A 27,917-nucleotide genomic window follows, 5' to 3' on the forward strand; every position below is an offset into this window, starting at 1 on the left:
GGATTCCTGCCCCATCCCCAGGGGCTAGGGCGGGGCCCCAAAGGGAACATTTACCAATATTTTCAAATTCTTATCCATTGATGACATGACAAGTATTGTATTTCACTTAGTTTACATGCTGATTTCCACATCACATCTAAACAATAAAATAAAGCTACCAGTACCTATGATATAACTCAGGTGACCGCTAAGGCCCTTGGGCCTCTTGTTTATCTAGTCTTTGATCATCGACCAACACGGACGGTAAATCTGACGACTCTCCTATCTAAGTGATGATACCTCCGATAACCAGGAACTGAATGCATCTATAAAATATTACATAAAGTTTTAAGAAAACTTAGAATGATACAAAATCACAGTCAGGTTTGTTGTGAAATGTAATTTTATCTCATTGTTTTAAAATTTCGCATGACACCAAACTCGGTGATACGTGATTAAAAAAAAATGAGATAAAAATTACGTTTTAAGATCAAATCGGAATATAGATGCCCGTGCCAATAAGAATAGAAGGAGAGGAAATAGGTGATGTGCAACAAAGGATCGTTGTAAAATGAATAGAACTTAGTCTAATCTTTAAGAATGGATGATGAAGTTTTGTACAGATGAAAAATTTAAAGCATTTTCATCATCTGTATTCTCATCAGTAAATCAGTTGAGAGTGGATGGTTGATTTCGTAATGATTAATTTGAAATTAACCTCTACTCATATAGTATTGGAATTCAAATAATCAAGGTGAAAATGCACCCCCTTAAATTTAGACTCAAAAGTTGTAACACTGGAGCACTACATGGAACGGACTCACTGCCAGTATTTTGGCCCCTCGCATCACCGACGAGTCCTAGAGGCTAGAAGGACAAAACAGCATGTACAGTACGTGTCACCCACAATCGTGATATAGTTGCAATCATGTGTACAGGTGCAACCGCATGTATGTGACTTACATTAATCTTTTAAGGTATAGACTATGTTTTTGTATTTTTTAGTCCCCAGGTTTGCCGTAACCTTCGTGGCTACAACTGTCTCTTTTTGAGTAGTGGCAGGGTTCATAAAATACCCACTTAACTCATTATTAATATGAAATTAACCAGTACACCTCTGATTTTTGTTAAATGTTTTTATATACTTCCCTTTTAATCAATTTGGATTTCCAACTATTTGGCAAACGGAAAAGGACGAAACAGCTATATATATGGTGCAGTGTAATTCATTTTTTGCAACTATATCAATAGTAATTCTATAAGTGCATGTGTCCGAGTGACATTCATCATACATGAATGAACTGTGTATAGTTCTTTTGGGATGAAATATAAGTGAACTCACAAGAATAAAACATTGTATTGAAGTGTCATAAACAAGTGTTATTATCATAAATATCTGTTAAAGGATTAGTCGATTTAATAATGGTGATGTGCAACCTGAAATTTAGGAAATGGAGGGTAATTATCTCCTCCTTAATTATAGATGGCGCTGTCAACAAAGATGGCGCCGTTCTAGATGCGGCTTTCTCGGAGCTCCTAACAATTGTAAAATATGTAGCGTTTAATGGACCCGTATACTTGCAATATATACGAAAATCGAAGACATAGGTTTCTGGCTTGATGGTTTGTAAACGATTCTCTTATCGTTAAACGCCTCGTTATATCCAGCCATACCAAAATGTTTACGTTTTGTGTTGACAAGCTTGAGTATGTACCCCACAGGGAATTATTACAGTGTACTGAACGCTTTCGACTTGCTATCTTAAATGTCCATATATTGTTCGTGTGTGCAATGATATCATTGATCAAGTAGAATGTTTACAATTTAATAAACTGTAGAAGGAGTTATTTCCTCCTATGAGACAAACTGCACAGGTTCGTTGGTATATTCAGCAGTTCAGATATTGGTCCATCAGAATCTTAAGTCTGATCTGTCTGTTTATATCTGTATGGATACGCTGAACTTACCAAAACTGGTGTCTTCTCAAGGGTTGGTAAGTTGAGATCTTTGAGTTTGTGTCACACTTCCCGATTCTCTTGCGGTCACCGACACAAATCTTGCGGCACAGTGTCGGATGTGTTCCAGTTTGCTGTCATCTCCCTTCTGGTGTGGATCCAACACCACTGGCCCATATTCCATAATGGGCCATACCATGGAGATGTAGGCGGTGCGTTTGCTAACTGTTGGGCAGCTTCGAATGTTCCGTCTGAGAAAGCCAAGTGTGGAATTTGCTTTTTTACCCATGTTACTGATATGAGGACCCCATTTAAGGTCTTTGGATATTGTCACACCCAGGTATTGGTTCTGGGGTACTCTCTGAAGGATGGCATTCTCCAGTGTATAGAATTGGCTGCTCTTTCCAGGCATGCTTAGGACGTTTGAATTATGGCAAATATACAAAAACCCGAAGATATAATAAAAAAAATCAAATACTATAATAATTGTAAAATAACGTGACAGGAAAATATACTCAATAAGCTGCAATAAGTATTAACACTCAATAAACTACCGGACTATTACTGGCTACGTGTATCAAACATGTTTATGTCACTATAAATATACAGATACACCATAGATGAGCGTTGAGTAATTGAATATCACCCAGGTATCCCAACACTTCATGGTGCTATATTGTACATTTATATAGAAAACCAAATGTGAACCTATATTTTTGAGGCATATTTCCAAAACATCCTACCTAAATGTAGCGTTAATTATAATATATAGAAGTGTAGGAGTGAGAGGGAGAAGCTGAGTCCCACAAAGACTTTAATCCTGACTAACAAGCTTTGCTAACTCACCTATTATGTACTCAAAACATGGCAATTTGCATGTACATAATTCGTGCTAGAATAATGGGGACACTTCCAGACTAAACTATTATGATAGGTCCCAAATGACAGTTATAACTTTTGGAAGAACCAAAACATGTTGACAAAGTTTGGTTAGCAAAAAACCTACTGATTCATACTCTATAAGATTAATTTAATTAACAAATTGTTCTTTTACAAAATTATAGATAAAGCAATCCAGTGCTGTTAAACCATTAAATCGTGCACAAGGCACAGGCATCTGCAGCTGCCTGACAACATATTTACTTAACCTGTAATAAATACGGTAAGCTTATAAATTCACTTCAAGGTAATTATTGTTTAATTTAGAAATTTATTAATGAAGAAACATGATGGAATTAATTCAAACATTGATGTGCTCTCAATCAAAAGATATGAGTATATGCTAGGGGAGGTAACTCTTTGTATGCTCTTTATGATGTGCGTATGTATTTACATGGAATAGAATATTTACGCAACAATTATGCTTTTGTTTGTCCAGCAGTTGTACACGAATCCAGCTGGGCTGGGCTGGGCTGGGGAAGTTACCATAGCACATAAAAAAATATTCTGGTGAGAACACTGAATTCGCAATTCTTTTTGAAAACAGGACTACAAAACATCATGACAAATACTCTGGTTTCTGTGCTGGTGGAGCTCCGGTTTTGTCTGAAATTTGACCATTGACCAGGATGGACAGCGAAGAGGAACATGATCATGACCATGATCATGACCATGATCATGACGGTGAAGCACAGGGCGCTGTGTCCTCCCTCACTGGTTTCCTGTTCGGGAACATTGATAAGAAGGGAGACCTGGAGGGGGATTTCCTTGATGAGGTAAACTTTTTAAGGACCATTGGTTATTATGGAGAAAAGCATTATGTTTAAAAGTAGTCACATTTGTCATTCTTTTATTGGATTGAAGAAGATCTATTTTAGAAACACCTCTACAATTTTATGTATACCTTCTGGCAATGTCAAGTACATATAATGTGCAAACAATTTTCTCTAAACAGGTTGGTTTTCCATCAACCAACTTCCTTACTTGCAAAACGGATGTACAGTAAAACTTTCCTTTGACTCGTATAAATGAATGTAAATTGCATACCCATAAATCTCCAGCTATGGGTTTTGACTTGTCATAGTTTGTATGTTTAACAACTCAGGTAATTGGTAATAACATATTTAATTTCATCAATTATGAGTATAACAGGTCCATGGGACATCTTGTATGAAGTTGTTTCGTGGTCCCAGTGGTTATCATCATGTGATAGGGATTAAGATATTGAGAGCACCTTGTGATAATATAATATTTTACAGGAATCCAAGCGACACCTTGGATCCCTGAGTGCCCTGGGAGGGATTGGAACCATGGTACGGGAGATTACAGAGGATCAGTCTATTCTGGTGGCGGAGGAGGGAAGTGACCAAGAAGAATCCAGCTGTATGTGCCTTAATGAGTAATTTGTAATGCTGCAGAATATATTTTTTTCCCAAATATATTTGTGTATTAAATGGTTAGCTGTGTTAAATTATTTTAACTTTGTAAAAACTTATCATTTATTTTCATATCGTATTTAATGTATTGAAGGTGTTTTTGTAATATTATATTCCTAATTGTGCAAACATTTTTTGTGTTTATTTCCAGTGAATTATGAGAAAAAGGTAGCAGGAGCTGTGGATTACTCGGACATTACAGAGATGGCTGACGATGGGTCAGAGAGGGTGCGAGAGGCCATGAACAGTCTACAACCACTCAAGTCAGGTAAGTGCATGTCAAGTATGTATTTAGATTTTGTAAAATCTTTTATTGATACATGTATCAGTCTATAATTGACTGAGCAGTGGTGTGTATTTCAATGTTTCACCACAAAAAGTTTGAGTATTAACTGTTACCCTTTTCTGTCTGTAAAAATGTATATCACAAATCTTGTGGATGTAGCTTGTCCTGTTTTACTAAGTTCCTATATTGTCAAACCATAATGAAGTGGTGCACAAATTGTTTACATAATATCCGTTACATTTCTGGACTGAAATGGACTGTTACAGTGCTAAAGTGTGAACTCGCATGCTTTTCTTAAAATGCCAGATTCATTGTCAAATTTGTGTTATCTCAAATTGAGCTACTATTATAAAGAAAAGAAACTTGACTGAATAGACACACATTCTCCGAAACATTGATATATGAAATTAGAAAGATATGGCCATTTCCTGAAAGAGACTTTTTTTTAAGATAGAATTAAGAAATAGAGTCAGGCAAAATTATGATACAGTATATTATGATCGGAACCAGCAATCTTATATATAAGAAAATAATTGTTTATATAAGAAAATGTGGGAATCGCAATTTGCATAGTGAATATGTTTTTGCTTCAGATAATGACGAGGAAGATTATGATGAAGATGACAATAAACTTATGCCTCCACCCTCCTGGCTCCCAAACAAATCAGGCAAGGCAGAGGAGGAGGGAGGGGAAATTGGTAGCCCTGGGAGTCAGGCCCAGACCCCCCCAAAATCTGACAAGGGTTCGCTGTCTGATAGCCCAGACAAATCCAAGTTTAAGACCCCCTTGGCAGCCATGTTACCCCCAGAGTTGGCGACCGTGGAGGTCACCACACTGTTCCCTGAGTTTGAGCATGGAGAGGTATATCATATTTTGTATCTTCATAAAATCAACAATATCTCCAAAAAGATAGTATAACCAGAGACATTCAAGATTCACTGAAAATAATCTGAACTAATATTTTGCTGTGTTGTTATTAATTCATTGCTAAAAAAAGTCTGGAGCTTATGTACCCATTTTTAACTTATATAATGTCCAGATAGAAATGAAGGTCTCGCAATGAATTACATGTACGGTACAAAAACTAGTGTTACTAGTATTGAGTCTACAGAAACAAATAGCAGATCGATGTTCACAATGAATTTCAAAGAATTTTTTTATACAGATTTTAATTTTTGTCAGCTGAAGTATCCAGAAGCCCTCTACAATACTATTGGTGGCCATGTCATGTGTTATCCTGAATGAGAGTTTTAATTCAGGTGAGACTTCATTCATCTTACTTGACATGACTTGCTCTTATTTTCAGGTCTTGAGATTTTCCCGTCTCTTCAGACCTGTCCACACACCCCATGTTTGGAGGAGGAAAAAGAAGAAGAAAACAGAAGAAGAAGATGAGGAAGCAGAAATGAAGAAAAAACAAGGTAATACAAATGGAATCATCACAACAGATCCTAGAGAGAATTTACTGTAAACGTTTATAGAAGTGTAACAAACATTTAGCTCAATACTCAATATATATAACAAAATTTGTGCCATTTTTAATTAAGGTATCAGTACATTTGAGAGACATTGTTGTTCTGAAATCTTTTGTCTAACATTTTAATGTCATTTGTTACTAGAAGCTTGATTTGAGGTTCCAAATGAGTCCCTTATCAAACTGCAAACAACTAGAAAAATCCCAGAGGCAAATTAAAACATGTGAGGAGAAGCACTCAACATTTGTCAATTTTTTTTCTCAGCAAAATTCTTAAAAGTACATGGGATATATACTTAATGTTGATAACAGGTCATAGCTGTAATCCCTGTTTATAAATGGAGTTTATAATAAAAACAGATTTTAGCTGTAAATCCTGGTCAGTATTTATACATAAAGTTTATAAAAAACAATATTTAAATGAAATCCTGCCGGTATACATGGAGTTAAGTTGTAGTACCGATATTTACAGAAGCTTGTACTCGCTATGTGTTATTACTGACTTACAGAGGAGGAGAAGAAGATGTCACCATTACAGAGGATGGTAGCTCATGCAAAGGAAGAAAGAAACCAGTCTGGGACCCTAAGGCCCTCTCAAGACCCCCAGGGGGTTGAGGATATGCATGTAGATGAGGATAACGAGGAGGATGACTTTATGTTGAACCTGGGAAGACCAGCCCAGACTGAGGAGTGCCTCTCAGATGATGAGGTAAACAAACCTGTATTTTGTCTGAATGATGAAGCACAAACTTTACAAGGAGTTTTTTTTACTGCTATGAAAGTTTCAACTGTTAAAATTGCATGTGAACATTAACTTGAGTTTTACAGGTAGTGCTTTTGAGAAAATTATATTTGTTAGAATATTGTTTTTCAAAGATCTGATTATGAGCAAAACATATTTTGCAAAAGTTGTCTTTAAACATTAAGTCAGTTAAAAAGTGATCAGAACAATATTGTTTTTCTTAAATTAAACAGGAGAAGATGATGAGAACAGAGGAAGAAAAATCTCTGACTGACCAAAACAAAACGTCTGGGGAGTCCGAACAAAGCCTGAAAATAGAACCATGGCGGTATGGTCCTGCTCAGTATTGGTATGACTTCATTGGAGTGGATGAGCTCGGGTGCGACTTTGACTATGGCTTCAAACTCAAAAAGGTACTGGGTGCTGGGCAAGTAGCACTGCTAAAAGTCCTATTAATGATGTGTATAGATATATAATACAAATGAATAGTGCTATTGTATATTGGGTAGTTTTGGCACATTTTACAGTTAATACTTTTTATGTTTATAAAACCTAGATATAGCAGAGCATGGTTATATAATTGACTGGCGGGTATTTCAACAAGGAATAAAGTTTCCTCAAGTTGAATATTGAGCCAATTTAACTCATTGAAATGACTTTTATTTATCAGAGATATAGACAAAGGTGATATTTGAGTTGTTTTTAGATTTCCATGTCATTATGATTAATTTGCCAGGAGAATACTGAAGAGGAAGCTGACGTTAGTGCTAATCCAAACCCAAAGAAGGTGGAGTTTTCTGATGAGGTTTTCCTCATGGTAACCCAGCTACAGTGGGAGGATGACATTATCTGGAATGGTGAGGATGTAAAACACAAGGTGATCGCCTCACTCAAACAGAAAGCGCCCTCTGCTGGCTGGATCCCTAGCACCTCTCACCGCACTGCCACCCAGTTCACCACACAGGGTACATATGTCCTTACCACAGTGTTCTTTTCATCACACCAAGAAATCAAAATTCACGGGTTCCACTTTCAATACTCATATCTTCTCTGCACCTTGGGAATATATCATGACAAAATCAAAGGCTTTTGAAATAACATTTTGCAAATAATAGCCTAGTTTAATGTCTGTCCCTCTAGAATCATTTGACAGATTTAGACATGAATGTATTTTAATCTAATTCGATTTTGAAGTGAGTGTTTAATAGCAATACCAGATAAAGACAAATTCTGTGTGTAATGAGGTTATGAGGCCCTGCTTATTTGACAGATTTATTTGTTGTAGGTAAACCCAATGACATTATCAGTGGCCTGACTCCTAAAGTGCCGATCCTGAACCCTGGTTATTCCAAGACAATCCCTGGCATGTCTCCCATCATAAAGCAAGGTCAGTACCAGACCAATATCATCTGTGTAAGGTAAAGGTCATGACCACCGCAAGTAAAGCTGTATGACCTCAAGGTCAGTGTTACCACAATATCATTTGTGTAATGACAAGGTCATGACCACCACAAGTTAAGCTGTATGACCTCAAGGTCAGTATTACCACAATATCATCAAAGGTCATTACCGCAAGGTCAGCTGAGTAACCTCAAGGTCGTTACATGTACCACATAAAGGTCATCCATGTAATTTCAAGGTCATTACAACCACCTCAAGGTCATTATAACATGTGTCATTCATGTATTCTCAGGGTCATTACCACTTCAATGTCATCCCTGTAACCTCAAGGACATCATCATTACCATTTCATCCATATGACGTACCTCAAGGTCATTGCCACTGAAAGGTCATCCATAAAGCCTCGAGCTTGTTAAAACATTTCGTCAATGTTTATATCGAGTAATTTTGGAAGATGGCAAAACTGAAGATAAGATTTGTGTGATGTTAACTTTCTATAATATATATTACTCTTAATCTGCATGTAACAAAATGAGAATTCTTCCTAAAATTAATAAGTGCCAGTGTCTGGGGGTATTCTGATATGTGATACAGATGAGAGATAAGATACTAAAGTATATTTTGTGTGTGTGTATTACACAGGAGAAGGCCCGGACTCCAAGGACAAAATCTACTCCATCTTCCCTATAGAAAACCAGGAACTCGTCTATGGACGCTGGGAGGACGATATTATCTGGGATTCAGAGGTGAGTCCATCAGGCCGTATTCCCCTTTATCATACTTGATACTCCAGGGGTTACACACACTTTTGTTCTCTATGACATATTCCAGGGATGCAATGAGCGAAAGTGAGTGAAACCCCTGGAGTATCGAGGATGCCCCTTTACCTACCTGCCACCTTATGCAATATAGCAGGAAATTTTATTTTCTATTTAGTTGTACTTTCATTTTCAGCTACAAATTTCAATACCTCAAATATGTGAACAAACAAACTAACTCAAATTACAACTTACTAGTAAACTATGAAATTTTGCACGAAGGAAATAGTTTGTTAATGTGAAACTGCAGAAGAAAGTACCCACAAAATTAAGTACAGTACTACATGAGAAACCTGATACAAATGTACTTATTTTGTCTCTTTCTTTTGCAGAATATGACCAAGATCCCTAAGCCACAAGTCTTGACCCTTGACCCAAATGATGATAACATTATACTTGAACTTCCAGAGGATAATGACCCAAATGCCAAATCTGTACCAGCTAAAAAAGAAAAGGTAAGCCCTTTAAATGTCACTCAGATTTATGAATTTTTCAGATTTTTGTTGTTAAAAGAAATTATCTAAAAAAACACTGACTATTTGTCAACCAAACTTCAAATATTTCAGTGGATAATTAACAGTTAAATATTATTAAATTAATTTAGGTCCATGAAAAGATTGTGACTAGTTATTTAAAAGACTATTGTTTCAAATGACATGTGGAATTGTTTTTTGAAAAAACTGCGGGAGACACAGAAGTGAAATGACAAATTTACTCGGGTCTTCTTTTTGAATGAACTTTGGTTTAACCTTAATAAAAAATATTGTTTTGATATAAAAGGTTTAAAAAGTACACATTTCAAAATGAATCCACAATTCTTTAATGTCATTGAGATATGTTGATAAAGTCGTAACTTTCTGGTGTGTTTTGTATTGCAGGAGATTAAGAAGTCCAAGCTGTTACTGAACAAAGCTGGTATTACTAAGGAGGACGAGGAAGATGAGGAAAAGGTACTAAGTCCCTTATTTCAGGGACTTTAATTGTGTCTCTATGAAATGAATTATATAATAATGTGGAGGTTACCTCAAAGCCAGTGTAGTTTACTGAATTATAATACTAGATTTTAAAGTTGAAAAAAAAAAGGAAATATGATATTAAGTGAAAAGTCACTTAAAATATTGTAGTGGTACTGGTAAGTGGAATGCACTGTAATAGAAAAAACGGTCTTTATTTAAAAAACTGATTATTAAGCCAAGGATATTTTATGTGTTTTTTGTAGAATGCACCCAACCTACAGGAGAAGGATCCATTTAATATTTCTAATGATGAATACTACAGTCCAAAAACTATGGAGAATGCAGTGAAAGGCAACCTTGGGGGAAGTCTGATACAGGTAAACTGACTAGTGTGTGGGCAGTGTCATGTTCTATCTCAAGTGGGAAAATATAATACATTCAAAGGTTTTAAGCAAATGATGCTACTCCAGGTAATTTTTACTGTATGTGATATTGTCTTAGCTAAAATCATGTTAAATTTTGATATTTGTGAATTAAACCTTTTAGATTCTTAATATTTGAAAACAAATTTTGACTTCTCAAATGTGTTGTTATATTTTGTATATCAAGTCACAAACATTTAAAATACTTTCACTTTAACATAGTTTGACTGCCTAAATTTTTCAACAGCATTCAACACCCAGCCTGGAGTTACGACAGCCATTCTTCCCTACCTACATGGGTATCGGAAAGCTCCGCACCTTCCACAGAAATACTCTGAAGAGATATTCCCACGGCGCCTTGTCCATGCCTGGACCGCACGCAGTACTGCCTCTCCTCAAACAAATAAAGAGGAAGGCTAGAGTAAGTGTTTCAGTGTTCTTTTAGCTCAAAAAGTTACTACCATTTTACACGAAAGGGGTATATGTTTTTATCACTTTGTTAATTCAACAATATTTTGTTATAATATCAAGTCATACATAAAGAGACCTTACTATTTTACTAACAGTGGTTTTAAGTTTGAGTACGTCAAGTGTAGAATTAATTTTTTACCTGTAGTGAAAATAGCCTTGATTACCCTTGGTGTATATGCAATGAAGTGAAACTAGAGAAAGTATGAAAGGAAATCTTTGTGACGAGTACATATTACCGGCTCGTATTAGGTGATAAGCCCATCCTCTACTTTTGACATGTTTTTATGCACAAGCCCCCTGGGCTTATCACCGGTAAAATGTGGTAACTAATATGATGTGAAAAAGCAAGGCACTAGGCTTGGATAGTTGCAAACTGTGGATGGATTGAATCTGCCAGCAGAGTTATCTGTTCATTGGTGATCGCCCCGGTCCAAATCAGAAATATAATTGTTTCTTGTAATAACAGCTGTATGTAGTTTTATAGAGTGCGTTGGTTTACACTATGGGTGTTGGTATGTTGTAGTTGTAATAACAGCTGTATGTAGTTTTATAGAGTGCGTTGGTTTACACTTTGGGTGTTGGTATGTTGTAGTTGTAATAACAGCTGTATGTAGTTATATAGAGTGCGTTGGTTTACACTATGAGTGTTGGTATGTTGTAGTTGTAATAACAGCTCTATGTAGTTATATAGAGTGGGTTGGTTTACACTATGGGTGTTGGTATGTTGTAGTTGAGGGACCAGGAGAGACAGGCGTATGGAGGAGGTGAGATTTTCTTCATGAGGATTGCCCAGGATCTTACTGGCATGGACGGGGAGTTGATTCTGGCCGAATACTCGGAGGAGTATCCTCCCTTGGTAATGCAAGTTGGCATGGCAACCAAAATAAAGAATTACTATAAAAGAGTAAGTACTTGGGAGTTTTGTTTCTGTACAATTAGAAAAATAATCTGTCAATCACTAATAGTAATTTCTTTTCTTTTCACTTAATTCCACCATTTCTGGAATGAAAAAATAAGAAATAAAAGAAAACTGATGGAAATGGGAAACCTTTGTTATACAATGTGGTAGATGAGTCTGTCAGATGTTATGAGAGCTTATATGGATGTTTGTTTTGTTCAGAAACCTGGTAAAGATACAAGCCCCCCTCTGTATAAGTATGGGGAGCTGGCCTATGCACATACATCTCCCTTTCTTGGGTCGCTCAATCCAGGACAGTGTATCCAGGCCTTCGAAAACAATATGTTTCGTGCATCAGTATTTGAACACAAAGTCCCAGAGACGGATTTTGTTATCATCAGGAAACGAGACAAGTAAGGAAGGCATATTTTTATTTATAGACATAACTGGTATTATGTGACAAAATCCTGTTCTATTGTTCCGGTTGATTTAAACAATCAAAGTTGAGTGATTAACTAATTGCTTCATTTATACTTAATATTAACCAACATGTACCGTAAAAAACCATGTAATTTGCGCACTTTTTTTTCAGAAATTTAATACCCAAAGTGGGGGGTGCGCAAAATACATAGGTATAAGCAATTTCAAGTTATTTTCATGAAAAGATCGACGATTCTGGCAGACCGCCATCATGGACACAAGATAATCACCCCTTGGTACACGGAACTCAACGACAAACGACGATCAACACATTTATTTATGTCAAACAACAATAAAAGATACAATTGATTCATACTGTGTTGTTACCCGGGTTTATGTGAAAAGTATTATTAAATATGTAACTGTTAACAAAGAAAGTTTAGCCAAATTCCTATGCCAGAGAATCGCCGATCAACTTACGTTTCGACATCTCGGTGCGTTTCCCCCATACTATAACGAAAATGTAGTTGTTCAATTTAAGCTCCGTTCCATGTAAGTTCTGTAAATCCTAAGAATCCCAAGCGGTTTGTCTTTCATTTTTAGAGATCGATTTTCAGAACTTGAACATGGTTTTTTTACTCAACATTTTTTTGGTGACCTAAATATTTGAGTAGAAGCTTTTTTGGGGATTTTCAGCCTTAAAAAAGTACCTGCGCAAATTACATAGGTGCGCAAATTAGATGGGTTTTTACGGTATTTGTTTAGTGTAATGGATCAACAGGGATGGTCGTAGAAAATTATTCAAATATAATAAATAAAACACCAACAAAAGTTTCAATGTCACTATGTGTTTACCAGCAGTAGACAGATCTGATGTACATGTAGATTTTCACCTTTTCCTATTGGTGAACAAGGAAATGTAACATTAGGATTTAATTAGGTTGTACCTGTCAAGAAATACAGCATGTAATGTTTGTGTTGTGTAGTTACTACATCAGAGAAGTGTGAAATACAGCATGTAATGTTTGTGTTGTGTAGTTACTACATCAGAGAAGTGTGCACTATTTACTGTGTGGGACAGGAAGCGACCATGATGGAAGTGCCTGGCCCAAACTCCAAGCGTGCTAACAACTTCATCAGAGATTTTCTACAGGTACCTACTGTCAACAAAGAGTCATGTCTTGTTTGAAAAAATATGCTCTTGTTGTTATATTTCTGAAAATCAAAGTTTACCACTGATATAATGGATTTTTTATCCAATAATCTTTTTGCTGATTGAATATTATGATTAACACACTTGTAGAGTTTTACATTCAAATAAATATATAAAACCTGTTTTGTCATATGGAAGCTATTATCAACAGAGTTTTTCCGCCTGTGAAATGAGCAGTTCATATTCAGATGTCCACTGTGGATAAATACTTTTGAATCTTTAAAGGTTTTCATCTATCGCCTGTTTTGGAAAAGCAAAGATGCACCGAAAAGAATCAAAATGGATGATATCAAACATGCATTTCCCTCTCACTCTGAGAGCAGTATCAGAAAGAGGCTCAAATTGTGTGCAGACTTCAAACGCACAGGTGAGTTATGAAACTTTAAACAACTAACTTTGATATATTTTACTGTTAAATAAATTTTTCAAGAAAACTTCACGACCTTGCATTGAAGTGAAAGGACCTTGTATTTGGAGGATAATTTCAAAGAAGTAAATTAAATTCTTTGTTATTGATGTATCCATGTGTATGTACTGCCAGGTATTGTCATAGTAGTAAAAGAAGTGAGAATCATTATAATGAAAAAGTTTTTCTTTTTATTATTGAATCATTTCTGACTTTCATCAGCATGTTGAACTTCGGATTTTAGATCATGAAAAACTTGTTAATAAGTAGCCATTATCTGTGTTTCACTTATACAATGTATATCATTTAAATTAGTTCCAATTTTTACACATTTTGTTTGTAAGACAACTAGTGTGATATGTCACTGAAAATTAAATATTTCAGAGGAGCCAGATGAATATGGTAGTTGGTGTTTTTGTTTAAGTGTTCTTGGTTGTGAAGGACCAACACAGATACATTGTACCATCATTAAACATAATATCGTAAATATAATATCATAAACATAGCATGCTTTGTCTGCTCAGGAATGTGACTACATTTGTTGTGAAAAATAAGAAATTAAAGATGAAGAATTGTGAAATTAAAACTCCAAAAAGACAACTACATTTTATTTACCTGATAAAGACAGGACTTTCTCCTAATAATATTGTAAACCTGGCATATATACATGATTTTAATTCAGTGATTACCTATTTTATTTATTGCAGAAAGTTAAATAATCTGAACAAATTGTTTGTTTCATTTAAAACTTTTTACTGTGTAAGCTGTGTTTCCATATTGGTCCTTCTGTCAACTTTGATTATTAGCTCACTGGGTCCGAAGGACCAAGGTGAGATTATGCCATACCGTGGCGTTCGTCGTCCTCCGTCTGTCGTCCGTCCGTCAACAATTTCTTTAAATGACTTCTTCTTCTAAACTGCTGATTGGAATTCAACTAAATTTGACTGGAAGCATTCCTAGGTGGTGGGGATTCAAAATTGTACAAATGGTGGGGCTGACCCCCCAAGGGGCTGAGGGGCAGGTCAAAAGGGGGCAATTTGGCTATATTGCTATTAACGACTTCTTCTGTAGAACTATGCCATGGATATGGATCATATTTGGTAGGAAGCATTCATGGGAGGCAGGGATTAAAAATTGTACAAATGGTGGGGCTGACCAACTGGGCTAAGGGGTGGGGCCAAAGAAAGTTTATTACTTGGAAATGGTTGACATCCCCACCGTATAACCATGTAGAATGCACATTTGCTTCCAGGATGGCCCTAGGGTCTGGCCTCACCCTTGGAGACATAGTCCCTGGGTCATAACTTTGAAACAGTTGAGATCCCCACCCCAGAACTATATATACAAATGCTGGACATAAAGAGACGAATGCAGTCTTGATATTAGAATAGACCCTGGGGTCTCACCAAACCCCTAGGGAACTAGTTTCTAAGTCACACCTTGGAAACAGTTGAGATCCCCACCTTATAACCATATATACAATTGCTGAGTATAAAGTGAAGAATGCACATATGCTTCCAGGATGGCCTTGGGGTCTGCCCCACCCTTGTAGACTTAACCCCTGAGTCATGACTTCAAAATGGTTAAGATCCCCACCCCAAAACTATATATACAAATGCTGGGCATAAAGAGACGAATGCAGTCATGATATTAGAATTGATCCCAGGGTCTGTCCCACCCTTGCAGACTTAACCCCTGGGTCATAACTTCGAAACCGTTGAGATTCCTACCCCAAAACTATAAATACAAATGCTGGGCAAAAAGAGACGAATGCAGTCATGATATTAGGATTGATCCTGGGGTCTGACTTCAACCTTGTTTCTGAGTCACAACTTGGAAACAGTTGAGATCCCCATCCCATACATAAAATTGCTGGGCATGAAAAATCTAATGCAGATATGCTACAAGGATTGGCCTTGGGGTCGGGCATATTCCCTTGGATCTCATTTGGAGAATATTTTGCCATGATTGCTTAGATATCGTGGTGAGCGATACGGGCCCTCTGGGCCTCTTGTTATATTTTATGTTTCCTTAATTGGTGTTTCAGTTTTCAGAGTTAACTTTTTTTAACGATGATTGGGTTTATTGATTCTAGTAGACCAGTGTTGTCAAATGATCTTAGTTATTGTTGTTTGTTATCTGAATTTTGCCATTGCAATAAAAATACAAACTTGTGATGTCAGTTATACATGTACCTCTGTTAGAGGTGAGATTTACCTCTGTTAGAGGTGAGATTTATTACTCCAGAGATAGTTTTAGATTTCCTTTTAGTTGTAAGATATTTTATATTCACTTTTCAGGGGTTTTCATGCCTTTATGTTTTGACCCGACTCCTAGTAATGTTACGAATTTGTTTCTTTCCAATTTGATAAGGGAATTTACCAAAAGCTGAAATATAAATCATTTTCATTAGATTATGCATTCAGCAGAATGAACACTACTTACTGTTCTAAAATATATATTTTGTAGATGCTTTGTAACATGAAGGAATTCAAAGAAAAAAATAAATAAATGAAAACTTAAATATAAGTAAAAATGGTTCAAGATGCAATTGAAGTTCCCAAATCACACATGGAAACCCAAAAAAATCAATATACAAAATTAGAAAATAATGAGAAAAATAATATTGATTTGAATTGGATTGGACTTGTACTGTCGGCAGCTTTGATTTCATGCAGTATTGATTATCAGACAAATGCATGTACAAAGATCTAGAGTTTTTCATGCAGTGTTGAATTTGGAGATATAAAATTGTATTATGTTTGCTGTCATTTTGAATTCTTAGATTCACCTGACAAAGATAGCTTTATATACAGTAATATTTATAGTAAGACATTGGTAACTACCTGGTGTATGTTCAGCTATACGTATTGGGAGTTTATTGGTTTGTGATATGTACCAGGTATGGACTCTAACTGGTGGGTGCTGAAGCCAGACTTCCGCCTGCCTACAGAGGATGAGATGAGGGCTATGGTGTCCCCGGAACAGTGTTGTGCCTACTACAGCATGTTGGCTGCTGAACAGAGGCTGAAGGTCAGCTGTCCTCCTTACTGTTTTACACGTAACAGCTTGTATCTGTCAATACAGGCAAAAGGTGTCTCGACTATATTGTAATGAAAGGTCAACATCATCCTTTGTGAGCTTAATAAATATCCATATATGCAGCAATGCTGTGATGTATTATTGTGTATCATAGACCTATACCCAGTATATTTTACCCATTACTCGTACCTGCCTGGAGTTTTCTCTTGCCCCAATACCAGACTTTCAACATTTTGACAGATAAATGTGTATTGTTGGGCCATAGTTGAATGCTATACCTGAACATGTAATTCTGTGACTTGTTATAATATTTCCATTTTTTGTATGTATGGCATAGTAAATGTGCTATAAGTGCTGGGTAATATCAATTGAAAGGTTGGGATAATGCTTCTATTTTTTGTGTAGGACGCTGGGTATGGAGAGCGGTCATTATTTGCTCCAGAGGATGACAACGAGGAGGAAACACAGATGAAGATAGAAGATGAGGTTTGTTTAAACATTATTAACTGCATCATAGGATATTTTTTCACACATTACATGCTAGTCAGTACCTACAGGAGTAAAAGCAAATCTCTGATATAGTTCTACAATCACTGTTACAGAAAATTTGCAAATACTTGAAATATTTTTTTAATAGAATTTAAGAGCAATTGAGTTAACATTTAATCTCTTTCCACTTTTGTTGTGTTCCCCAGGTAAAAACGGCCCCATGGAACACAACAAGGGCCTTTATAGCCTCTCTCAAGGGTAAGTGTCTGCTGGATCTGACAGGTGTCGCCGACCCTACCGGCTGTGGCGAGGGCTTCTCCTACGTGAAAGTACCTAACAAACCACAGCCTAAGGAAGAGGGCCAGCAACAGACACCACAGAAAAAGACTGTCACTGGAACTGATGCTGATCTCCGCAAGCTCTCCCTCAAGGACGCTAAGCAGTTGCTGAGGAAATTTGGACTGCCAGATTCTGAGGTAACAGTTGCTGTTAAAGTTTCAGTTATCATTTTGCGGGCAAAGTACACTGTATGTATAATACTAGGTACAGGGTAATTTTTATGGCAGCATTATTTTTGTGAAATTCTTTGAAATAAATAGATATGCAGATTCCAACACAACAGAAAACATCTGTCCTGAAGTAACACTAAAACATTATTAATAAAAACAAATCAAATGCTACATTTGTACTATTTTTATGAAAACATGAAAACATAATGAGACATGAAACCTGTATCCTGTATATAATTTTTTTAACGACATTTACTGAACATGCTTACTTTTAAATTTTGTGTCTTGGAATGCCACATTAATGTGTGTTCCCAGATAAGAAATTACCTCATGAATATTTAACTCTGTTGTGAACTGATTTCTTATCTCACCTAGGGTTCACAATTAATTTGTTTTGGCTAGAACTGGATTATTTTTGTAAATCCTTCAACAAGTCAGTTGTGTCTGATATAGACAGAAAGAAGGTGATATAGTCTCGTCATACATTAAATATGTATACATATACAAAGCATCAATGTTGATATGTCACAGAATATTTAATATGTGTACATACACACTAAGTATTAAAGTTTATGTCTCAGATCCGCAAGTTGTCTAGATGGGAGGTGATAGATGTGGTCAGGACAATGTCTACAGAGCAGGCCAAGGCTGGACAGGATGGTCAAGGTTAGTAACCTTTCTCAGGCCATTTACATTGGACCAGTCTGTTATTTGGTCCATACATTTAGCAGTAAAATTTGTGCATATTGAAATAAAGGTGTTCAATGTCAACTATTAATTATGTTAGAGCTGATGGCAATACTTTTGTAATGTTTTGATTTCATTGGTTGAAGGGTTGGAATTATAATTTTGATTTCCTTTTAAGTACCAGTTACACCTTAGACATAGTGTGAGAATTTCCTCGGCTGATGTGTTTCAGTGGGTATGAGTAAGTTTGCGAGAGGGAATCGGTTCTCTGTAGCAGAGCACCAAGAGCGTTACAAAGAGGAGTGCCAAAGAATTTTTGACCTGCAGAATAGGTAAGAATCAAAGCAAACAGCATGTTGGTATGATGACTGCTATGCATCTTTTTCAATCATGATATTGATTTTGAGACTTTGCACATGTTGGTCTTGAATTTATACACTCCTTGGCCCTTTGAGATATTTTACATCCTGAGTATCTATAAGCATTACAGTAAACCTTCGGTCAGTTCAAAATAGGCAGATAATTTGAAAAATAAAAATGTCAATACTTAAGAAAACATTTACTGCTTTGCAGTCTGCATATCGTAATAGGCTGTTGTTGTCCAGTATCAATGACTTGACGTGATTTTTGCCGATGTCGAATCAGATGGTTGGAACTACTTTTCATTTTAGCGGCTTATTTTGTGTAATCGAACAGGATTAACAATATTTATTTAATTTTGTTGGGTTTGACTGGAGGTTTACCATGAATGTAATTTATATAACCTATATTTTAACAAACTGCTTACAGCAGATTTTCTATACTCATGGCTGTTATTGTGTTGTGATTATCCTTTCATGCTCAGTATGACAGAAACGATGTGGTTTAAGATCTGTTGTGGAAATCAGTTTTGCTTGTTTAAGAAACTAATCAGTTCACATCCTGATTGTGTTTTTGTACAGAGTGTTATCCTCAAATGAAGTCTTGTCTACTGACGACGATTCAAGCTCCGGGAATGAATCTGACTTTGAGGAAATGGGCAAGAACCTTGAAAGCATGCTGGTCAATAAGAAAACAAGTTCTCAGGTATTAATGTTGATTCTGTGGGAATCAGAAGTAAATTTTGATGAGATTTTGTATGACAAGACAAAATAGGGTCACATACATGATGGAACTCTTGTCTTTGTTCCTCACCAAACCTATACTTTCCTAATCTAGGTGGAGTAAAGAATGAAATTTAAGAATAGGCTAAGTGGGTAATCTTCCATATTAGACACACTAGTCATGTGCCTAGTGCTTTAGGGATTACATCTAGGTTGAATTGATCTGATATGCATGTCATGTCTTAGAGTAATGTTATTAATGTAAGCATGACAGATCAGATGACCAGTTTTACCTGTATAAGTTCTGACTGCACCGCGACTCTAACCCACTGTCATTTGTACTTTATACTTGATAAAGAAAACATGTCCATAACTTCTTATCAATGCTTGTATAATTACCAATTTTGTTCTGTGTACTATCCTTCCAAACTGATGAATCAGATTCGAGCACCTTATTCTTGTGTCTTAAATATTTCTAGTAATTTTGAGGTCAGAGTTGTAAAATAGAGAAGAATTTAAAAAAAAAAATGTAAATAGTTAGCTGATTACCAAAGAATGCAACAGTAGCATACAAAACAAATGAGGATTTTATTTCTTACCCATTAGATAAAGAGTCTCACTCCCAGAAAATATTCCAGATAATTGTATGGAAAATGTAAATGTAGCTCTATACTCTGAGTTTGGATTATTTTGCTTTTATAAATATATCATTGCCTCTAGATTAAATATTTTGTTGTATCAATCGGCATGGTTTGTTTTGGTTTGTAATAGCTGAGCCATGAGAGAGAAGAGGCAGAGAGACGGGAGCTTCACAAGATGATGTTGTTGGGCGAGGACAGCAAAGACAAGAACAAGCAAAAGGAAGATGACCTAAATGCAGCAAACATGGTAGGTAGCTAGTTGCTGTCTGTAGTATATATAGACAGCTAACATGGTAGGTAGCTAGTCGCTGTCTGTAGTATATATAGACAGCCAACATGGTAGGTAGCTAGTCGCTGTCTGTAGTATATATAGACGGCCAACATGGTAGGTAGTAAGGCTCAGTCTGTAGTATATATATACAGCCAACATGGTAGGTAGTGAGCCTCAGTCTGTAGTATATATAGACGGCCAACATGGTAGGTAGTGAGCCTCAGTATGTAGTATATATAGACAGCTAACATGGCAGGTAGGGAGCCTCAGTCTGTAGTATATATAGACAGCCAACATGGTAGGTAGCTAGTTGCTGTCTGTAGTATATATAGACAGCTAACATGGTAGGTAGGGAGCCTCAGTCTGTAGTATATATAGACGGCCAACATGGTAGGTAGTGAGCCTCAGTATGTAGTATATATAGACAGCTAACATGGTAGGTAGTTAGCCTCAGTCTGTAGTATATATAGACAGCCAACATGGGAGGTAGCTAGTTGCTGTCTGTAGTATATATAGACAGCCAACATGGTAGGAAGCTAGTTGCTGTCTGTAGTATATATAGACAGCCAACATGGTAGGGAGCTAGTTGCTGTCTGTAGTATATATAGACAGCTAACATGGTAGGGAGCCTCAGTCTGTAGTATATATAGACGGCCAACATGGTATGTAGTGAGCCTCAGTCTGTAGTATATATAGACGGCCAACATGGTAGGTAGCTAGTCGCTGTCTGTAGTATATATAGACAGCCAACATGGTAGGTAGTGAGCCTCAGTCTGTAGTAAATATAGACAGCTAACATGGTAGGTAGTGGGCCTCAGTCTGTAGTATAAATAGACAGCTAACATGGTAGGTAGTGAGCCTCAGTCTGTAGTATATATAGACAGCTAACATGGTAGGTAGTGAGCCTCAGTCTGTAGTATATATAGACAGCTAACATGGTAGGTAGTGAGCCTCAGTCTGTAGTATATATAGACGGCCTACATGGTAGGTAGTGGGCCTCAGTCTGTAGTATATATTGACAGCTAACATGGTAGGTATTGAGCCTATGTCTGTAGTATATATAGACGGCCAACATGGTAGGTAGTGAGCCTCAGTCTGTAGTATGTATAGACAGCTAACATGGTAGGTAGTGAGCGTCAGTCTGTAGTATATATAGACGGCCTACATGGTAGGAAGTGGGCCTCAGTCTGTAGTATATATTGACAGCTCACATGGTAGGTATTGAGCCTATGTCTGTAGTATATCTAGACGGCCAACATGGTAGGTAGTGAGCCTCTGTCTGTAGTATATATAGACGGCCAACATGGTAGGGAGTGAGCCTCAGTCTGTAGTATATATAGACGGCCTACATGGTAGGAAGTGGGCCTCAGTCTGTAGTATATATTGACAGCTAACATGGTAGGTATAGAGACTATGTCTGTAGTATATATAGACGGCCAAAATGGTAGGTAGTGAGCCTCAGTCTGTAGTATGTATAGACAGCTAACATGGTAGGTAGTGAGCGTCAGTCTGTAGTATATATAGACGGCCTACATGGTAGGAAGTGGGCCTCAGTCTGTAGTATATATTGACAGCTCACATGGTAGGTATTGAGCCTATGTCTGTAGTATATCTAGACGGCCAACATGGTAGGTAGTGAGCCTCCGTCTGTAGTATATATAGACAGCTAACATGGCAGGAAGTAAGGCTCAGTCTGTAGTATATATAGACGGCCAACATGGTAGGTAGGGAGCCTCAGTCTGTAGTATATATAGACAGCTAACATGGTAGGTAGTAAGGCTCAGTCTGTAGTATATATAGACGGCCAACATGGTAGGTAGTGAGCCTCAGTCTGTAGTATATATAGACAGCTAACATGGTAGGTAGTGAGCCTATGTCTGTAATATATATAGACAGCCAACATGGTAGGTAGTGAGCCTCAGTCTGTAGTATATATAGACAGCTAACATGGTAGGTAGTAAGGCTCAGTCTGTAGTATATATAGACAGCCAACATGGTATGTAGTGAGCCTCAGTCTGTAGTATATATAGACAGCCAACATGGTATGTAGTGAGCCTCAGTCTGTAGTATATATAGACAGCCAACATGGTAGGTAGCTAGGCGCTGTCTGTAGTATATATAGACGGCCAACCTGGTAGGTAGTGAGCCTCAGTCTGTAGTATATATAGATAGCTAACATGGTAGGTAGTGAGCCTCAGTCTGTAGTATATATAGATGGCCAACATGGTAGGTAGCTAGTCGCTGTCTCTAGTATATATAGACAGCTAACATGGTAGGTAGTAAGGCTCAGTCTGTAGTATATATAGACAGCCAACATGGTATGTAGTGAGCCTCAGTCTGTAGTATATATAGACAGCCAACATGGTATGTAGTGAGCCTCAGTCTGTAGTATATATAGACAGCCAACATGGTAGGTATTGAGCCTCAGTCTGTAGTATATATAGGCAGCCAACATAGTCAGTAGTGGAGTTAAGTCAACCTGCTACATGTGATATATATAGTATACTATTAATGATTGTTTTATTATTCAGACTGGTCGCAAATTAAAGATCACAAGAACATTTAGAAATGATGAAGGAAAGGAATACACGAGGACAGAATGGGTGTTAAAGCCAGCAGTGATCGATACCTATGTGAGGATCCGGGAGAAGAAGGACCCTTCCTTTATGTAGGTCACAACTAATCTAAGTTTGATGTTGTCAGGTCATCTCTTTTTTTGCATTTTGATAACTCTCATGGCCAGACTAGTGATAACTCTCATGGCCAGACTAGTGAATTCCAGTTAGGAATCCATCAACTGGGTACACAGAACTTCACTGAACTTCCACTAGAGGATGTTGGGTCTCATTTTCCTTGTAATATAAGTTTGTTAGTCATTGGGAAGTTTTAATATCCTTCACCTTGCATTCATTGAAAAACTTAGGCATCCTTCCACATCTCTCAGCATCCTTCCACATCTCTCAGTCATTCGGAGGCTTGAATAGCCCTAATTCATTCAGAAACTTCAATATCATTAAAACGATAAGTATTTTAAAAAAATGTAGAGTTTTCTTAGTTATAGTTATGATTTAAATAAGAAAAATTAATTATTTTTTTTGCTTTGTTTACATTTAGCTACATCAACATTAGGAAATACAGTATAACCAGTCTAAACTGGCCCTTGTCCAATCCAGATCCCTGTCTAAACTGGCTTTATTTCTGGCATTTGGTTGGATTATATTTTTGTATCATTCTATAATAATGGTTTCTGTCATAGTTGGAAGAAGCAGTATTTTATGAAGAAGATTGTATGGTGATAAATTTCTACACTTTTTTTTTCCAGTAAAAATTTTGCAGCTATGGATGATTCTATGAAAGAAGACATGAGGAGGGAAAAAAGAAGGTTTGTATTATGTAGAAGCCCGGCAACTTTATGGTCTTAGTACATAGAAAATCGTGCCTGGATTAGGATTCACAAATTGCTGTCATTCCGAAAGTTCTTAAATTTACAAGACAGGATTAATATTGGGAAATATATGTTCCCTTTCATGTCCTTTGTGAAACACACAGTTCTGAGATTTAATGTATTTTTAGCCCACCATCATTTGATGGTGGACTATTCAAATCACCCTGCGTCCTTCGTCCGTCCTTAAACAATTCTTGTTATTGATATTTCTCAAGAAGTACCAGAGGGATCGGATAAACAACATGGCCGACAGGCACCCATCTTGGATTTTAATATTGAAAGTTTGTTACCGCTATTTCTCCGGACGCATCTGAGGGATCTTTCTTAAATTTTATATGTAGGTTCCCCTTGGTCCCTTGTTGTGAAGGGCAACTATTAAGACAGATCAGATAAACAACATGGCCGACCGACAGCCATCCCATCCCCTTGGTATGAAGTTATGCATATTTTCTTATGAGACTGATCGAATAAACAAATCTTTGATTTTGACAGTTAAGGTTTGTTAGTGTTATTTCCCAGGAAGTACTGGAGAGTTCTTTCTCAAATTCTATATGCAGGTTCCCCACTATCCTTTATTGTTCATGTTTACTTTTGAAACTGATCAGTTAAACAAAATGGCCTACCAACAGCCATCTTCGGTTTTTGACATTGAAGGTTTCTTAGTACTCTTTCTCAGGAATAACTTGAGGGATCTTTCTCAAATTTAATATGTACGTTCCCCTTGATCCCTCGTTGTGCATGTTATATTTTGAGACTGATTATAAAAACAAAATGGCTAAAGGAAGAACTAAACAGATCCTTCTCATATTGCAATGATCGATTCTGTTTCTTTCACATTAAGTACTGTACTAGTAAATATGTGAAATGACAAACTCACTTTGAAGGTTGGCTTTCATACACATCAGTATTAAGTTTAGATCAAAAGTTACCTCAAGGTGCATTTACTGTTAACATGACTCGATCAAACAGATTAGAGGAAAGAAGAGAAAAGATCGAACTGACAAAGAACTAATGAAGATGGTACAATGGTGGGCGCCAAGATCCCTCTGGGATTTCTTGTTAATTAATCTCACAAAGATCTGTATGACAAATTATGATTTAAAGGATGTTTGCATTTGTGAACAGTAGAATTATGTAGTTTTCTTTTTTCAACAGACTACAGGAACGACTCAGAAGGATTAAGAGAAATGAGGAGAGAGAGAAATTTGCTCCACCCCCAGTAAAGAAGAAGAAGAAGCAAGAGCCTCTCTCCATCAAAGCCAGCAAGGTAGCGTTATTCTTTAAGCCTTGTAAAGGTGTAGGGAAAAGTAATTCTTATACACTAGAAAACAACCAAATGTTGCCAGAATAGTTTTTGTGGCAAGGGATTTTGTGCCAAAGTAATCTTGAACTTAAACCATTTTAAAGATCTTCTGAGCCATTTCCACTCCAGTAAGCTTGAATGCCCTTGTGCCTCTTGTATGAGATAAAGCTAGAAATTGTATTTGATTGTTAACAGCTGAAGTGTGGTGCCTGTGGTCAGATTGGTCACATGAGGACCAATAAAGAGTGTCCCAACTACAACAAAGTGGGTAACGTAGCCCCAGTCCAGGTCGCCATGACACAGGAGGAGGAGGAAGAGGAGGAGAAGAACCTCCTGGTCGACAATGACCTCATTAATGTGGAGGGAACGAAAATCAAGTTCTCTAAGAACCTGGTGGAGCAGTAAGTATGATAGTGCAAATGTGTCTCAGCAGTGTTGCGAGTCAAATTTGCTATGAAGCTGGATATCTTAAATATCCTTATACTTTCCGTGCTTTTGCAGAGAAGAGTTCAAATGTGTCTTCAGGGGAGAATGAGTTAATTTAAAAATGGATTAACACTATGCAATTTCAAATATCCTACTTATCATAAATGTTTCTCGTGATCGCCAAGGCCTTAAAATGCATTAAAACATAACTTACCTATGTTTTGGTTGATGGCATTGTAAGGATTTTTTTTTAATTTTCAGTGCGGAACAAGTGAAGAGGAAGTCCCTTCTGCTCAAGTTCCCAAAGCAGGCATATAAACCGGAGAAAAAGAAGCGTGTGGGATCGGTCATACATTGTGACTACCTGAAGGTATGCTATCTAAAATTATCCTCCAAGTCCTTAAGTAATTATCCTTAAGAGGTTAAGTGGCTTAAATGGAATCAATGCTTTAGTATGTGTTTTAGGGAGTTTTTAGTGAGTTTGGAACTTTTTATTTCAGAAACCGAAGCAGACATCCAATCGGCGAAGAACTGATCCCATTGTGACTTTGTCAACTGTACTGGAGAGTGTTCTGAATGAGATGCGAGACATGCCTAACGTATGTAATATATTGCTAGACACACAATAGTTATATAAAAAGGTGTAATAGAATTCAATACATATCTATCAAATCTTCCCATATAATGTGATTCAACCATTTTTCACCTAAGCAATACAAAGCCTTGTATTACCACTGTACTTACAGGAGATGTGGTATAATCCCAGTAGTTGGACTCCTTTTGGCTGGTACTTGTTGGTTTGGTATCAGTTATTCAAATCAACGAATTAAAACAATAATGGATAATAATAATTTAAGTGACGTTTATGTTAAATACGGAATGTGAAGTCAGCATTCTGTCTGACATTGTTGTTCAGTTCAAGTTTAAAGGAAGCAAATTGAAAAAAGTACTGAGGAATGAGTCTTGTTTTACAGAAAGTATAGTAAGCATATAAAGATAATTGTAGGTGTGTAATAAAAGTAATACTACACACATATATATATAGTCATCTGAGATTGCACTCATTTATGGTGTGAATGGATATATTTCAGTCCGGGCTGAAATCTATCCACCTGTATATTCTGTGATGTCAGATAAACAGATACGTTTGGTATTGTCTGTGGTCATTTGGCTGTGTATTCTGTGATGTCAGATAAACAGATACGTTTGGTATTGTCTGTGGTCATTTGGCTGTGTATTCTGTGATGTCAGATAAACAGATACGTTTGGTATTGTCTGTGGTCATTAGGCTGTGTATTGTTGTGTGATATGGTATGTGTTATGTTTTGTATCCAGGCACAACCATTCCTGTTCCCTGTCAGTACTAAGGAAGTACCAGACTATTACAGGGTCGTCAAAATTCCTATGGACCTCCAGACCATCAGAGAGGTGTGCATATGTTTTATTGTTCAAAATAGTAGAAGGTTATTCCTCTGTTATAAAATATGTGGTGTTAAATCTTCTTTGTTTTTTGTGGTCAATTTTCATAAAATGATATGAATAAATGTATTAAAATCAAAATATCATTCTGTTTTCATGCCCAATTTTTCTTGTATATACGTCATATAATTTGAGAAGGGTCAACCTTGTACTGTTCTTATAAAAAAAATACCCATCAGTAATAACAATATACAGTGGCCTGATTGCAGTGAGCGTACGTTCAGTCACCTGTAGGCTTGCTCTGATGAGGATTTATCATGATATTTTTGTTTTTTTACAGGGTCTTCGAAACAAAAGATACATTTCCAGAGAAACTTTCCTCATCGATGTCAACCAGATTCTTGAAAACAGTAAGATGTACAATGGTGAGTTGAGTGGTCCATTCCTCATATGTAGTAGGACAAACATGTACATAGTGTAAAATGGTGAGTTGGTCGGTCATTGCCCAGTATATAGTCAGCACAATAGTGTACTCAATGTTATATTTATTATATATAGAGGTTGCCCAATGAGTGATAGTTGGTTATCATGTTTATGTAACTCTCATTGGTTAATTTTCCAATTGTATAAAGACACAAGGTTTACCAAGTGTCTTTTATAATTCGAAAATTAACTAACGAGAGTTTCATAAACATGACAATCAACTATCACAAGTTTTGGGATGTTTTTCTCTCTGACACAAGGTGCTGATATTATATCTAGAAAACCAACTGACAACAACTTAT

General features: G+C 36.7%; 1 protein-coding gene across 4 annotated transcripts in view; it reads left to right on the forward strand.

Moving 5' to 3' along the window:
- The first annotated feature begins 1,472 nt into the window (after positions 1 to 1,472).
- The window catches only part of LOC110447131 (transcription initiation factor TFIID subunit 1-like), a 38,473-nt gene continuing 12,028 nt past the window's right edge, over positions 1,473 to 27,917 (forward strand). The window contains exons 1-36 of one of the 4 annotated variants that reach the window (XM_021492599.1): positions 1,473 to 1,602; positions 3,000 to 3,097; positions 3,422 to 3,650; positions 4,134 to 4,257; positions 4,462 to 4,578; positions 5,190 to 5,458; positions 5,904 to 6,018; positions 6,581 to 6,780; positions 7,047 to 7,226; positions 7,550 to 7,778; positions 8,099 to 8,200; positions 8,857 to 8,960; positions 9,365 to 9,487; positions 9,911 to 9,982; positions 10,252 to 10,365; positions 10,658 to 10,831; positions 11,612 to 11,785; positions 12,002 to 12,192; positions 13,238 to 13,352; positions 13,638 to 13,779; positions 14,203 to 14,220; positions 16,721 to 16,851; positions 17,266 to 17,346; positions 17,556 to 17,825; positions 18,440 to 18,524; positions 18,778 to 18,877; positions 19,487 to 19,610; positions 20,399 to 20,515; positions 23,071 to 23,207; positions 23,862 to 23,921; positions 25,140 to 25,251; positions 25,483 to 25,688; positions 25,975 to 26,083; positions 26,214 to 26,312; positions 27,049 to 27,141; positions 27,473 to 27,557. In XM_021492599.1, coding sequence (XP_021348274.1) covers positions 3,504 to 3,650; positions 4,134 to 4,257; positions 4,462 to 4,578; positions 5,190 to 5,458; positions 5,904 to 6,018; positions 6,581 to 6,780; positions 7,047 to 7,226; positions 7,550 to 7,778; positions 8,099 to 8,200; positions 8,857 to 8,960; positions 9,365 to 9,487; positions 9,911 to 9,982; positions 10,252 to 10,365; positions 10,658 to 10,831; positions 11,612 to 11,785; positions 12,002 to 12,192; positions 13,238 to 13,352; positions 13,638 to 13,779; positions 14,203 to 14,220; positions 16,721 to 16,851; positions 17,266 to 17,346; positions 17,556 to 17,825; positions 18,440 to 18,524; positions 18,778 to 18,877; positions 19,487 to 19,610; positions 20,399 to 20,515; positions 23,071 to 23,207; positions 23,862 to 23,921; positions 25,140 to 25,251; positions 25,483 to 25,688; positions 25,975 to 26,083; positions 26,214 to 26,312; positions 27,049 to 27,141; positions 27,473 to 27,557 — 4,519 coding nt within the window. In that variant the 5' untranslated portion in view covers positions 1,473 to 1,602; positions 3,000 to 3,097; positions 3,422 to 3,503. The other 3 variants (XM_021492601.1, XM_021492603.1, XM_021492602.1) reach the window with 3 other exon arrangements.

Source organism: Mizuhopecten yessoensis, unplaced genomic scaffold (assembly GCF_002113885.1).
Source record: "Mizuhopecten yessoensis strain PY_sf001 unplaced genomic scaffold, ASM211388v2 scaffold3229, whole genome shotgun sequence".
NCBI lineage: Eukaryota > Metazoa > Mollusca > Bivalvia > Pectinida > Pectinidae > Mizuhopecten > Mizuhopecten yessoensis.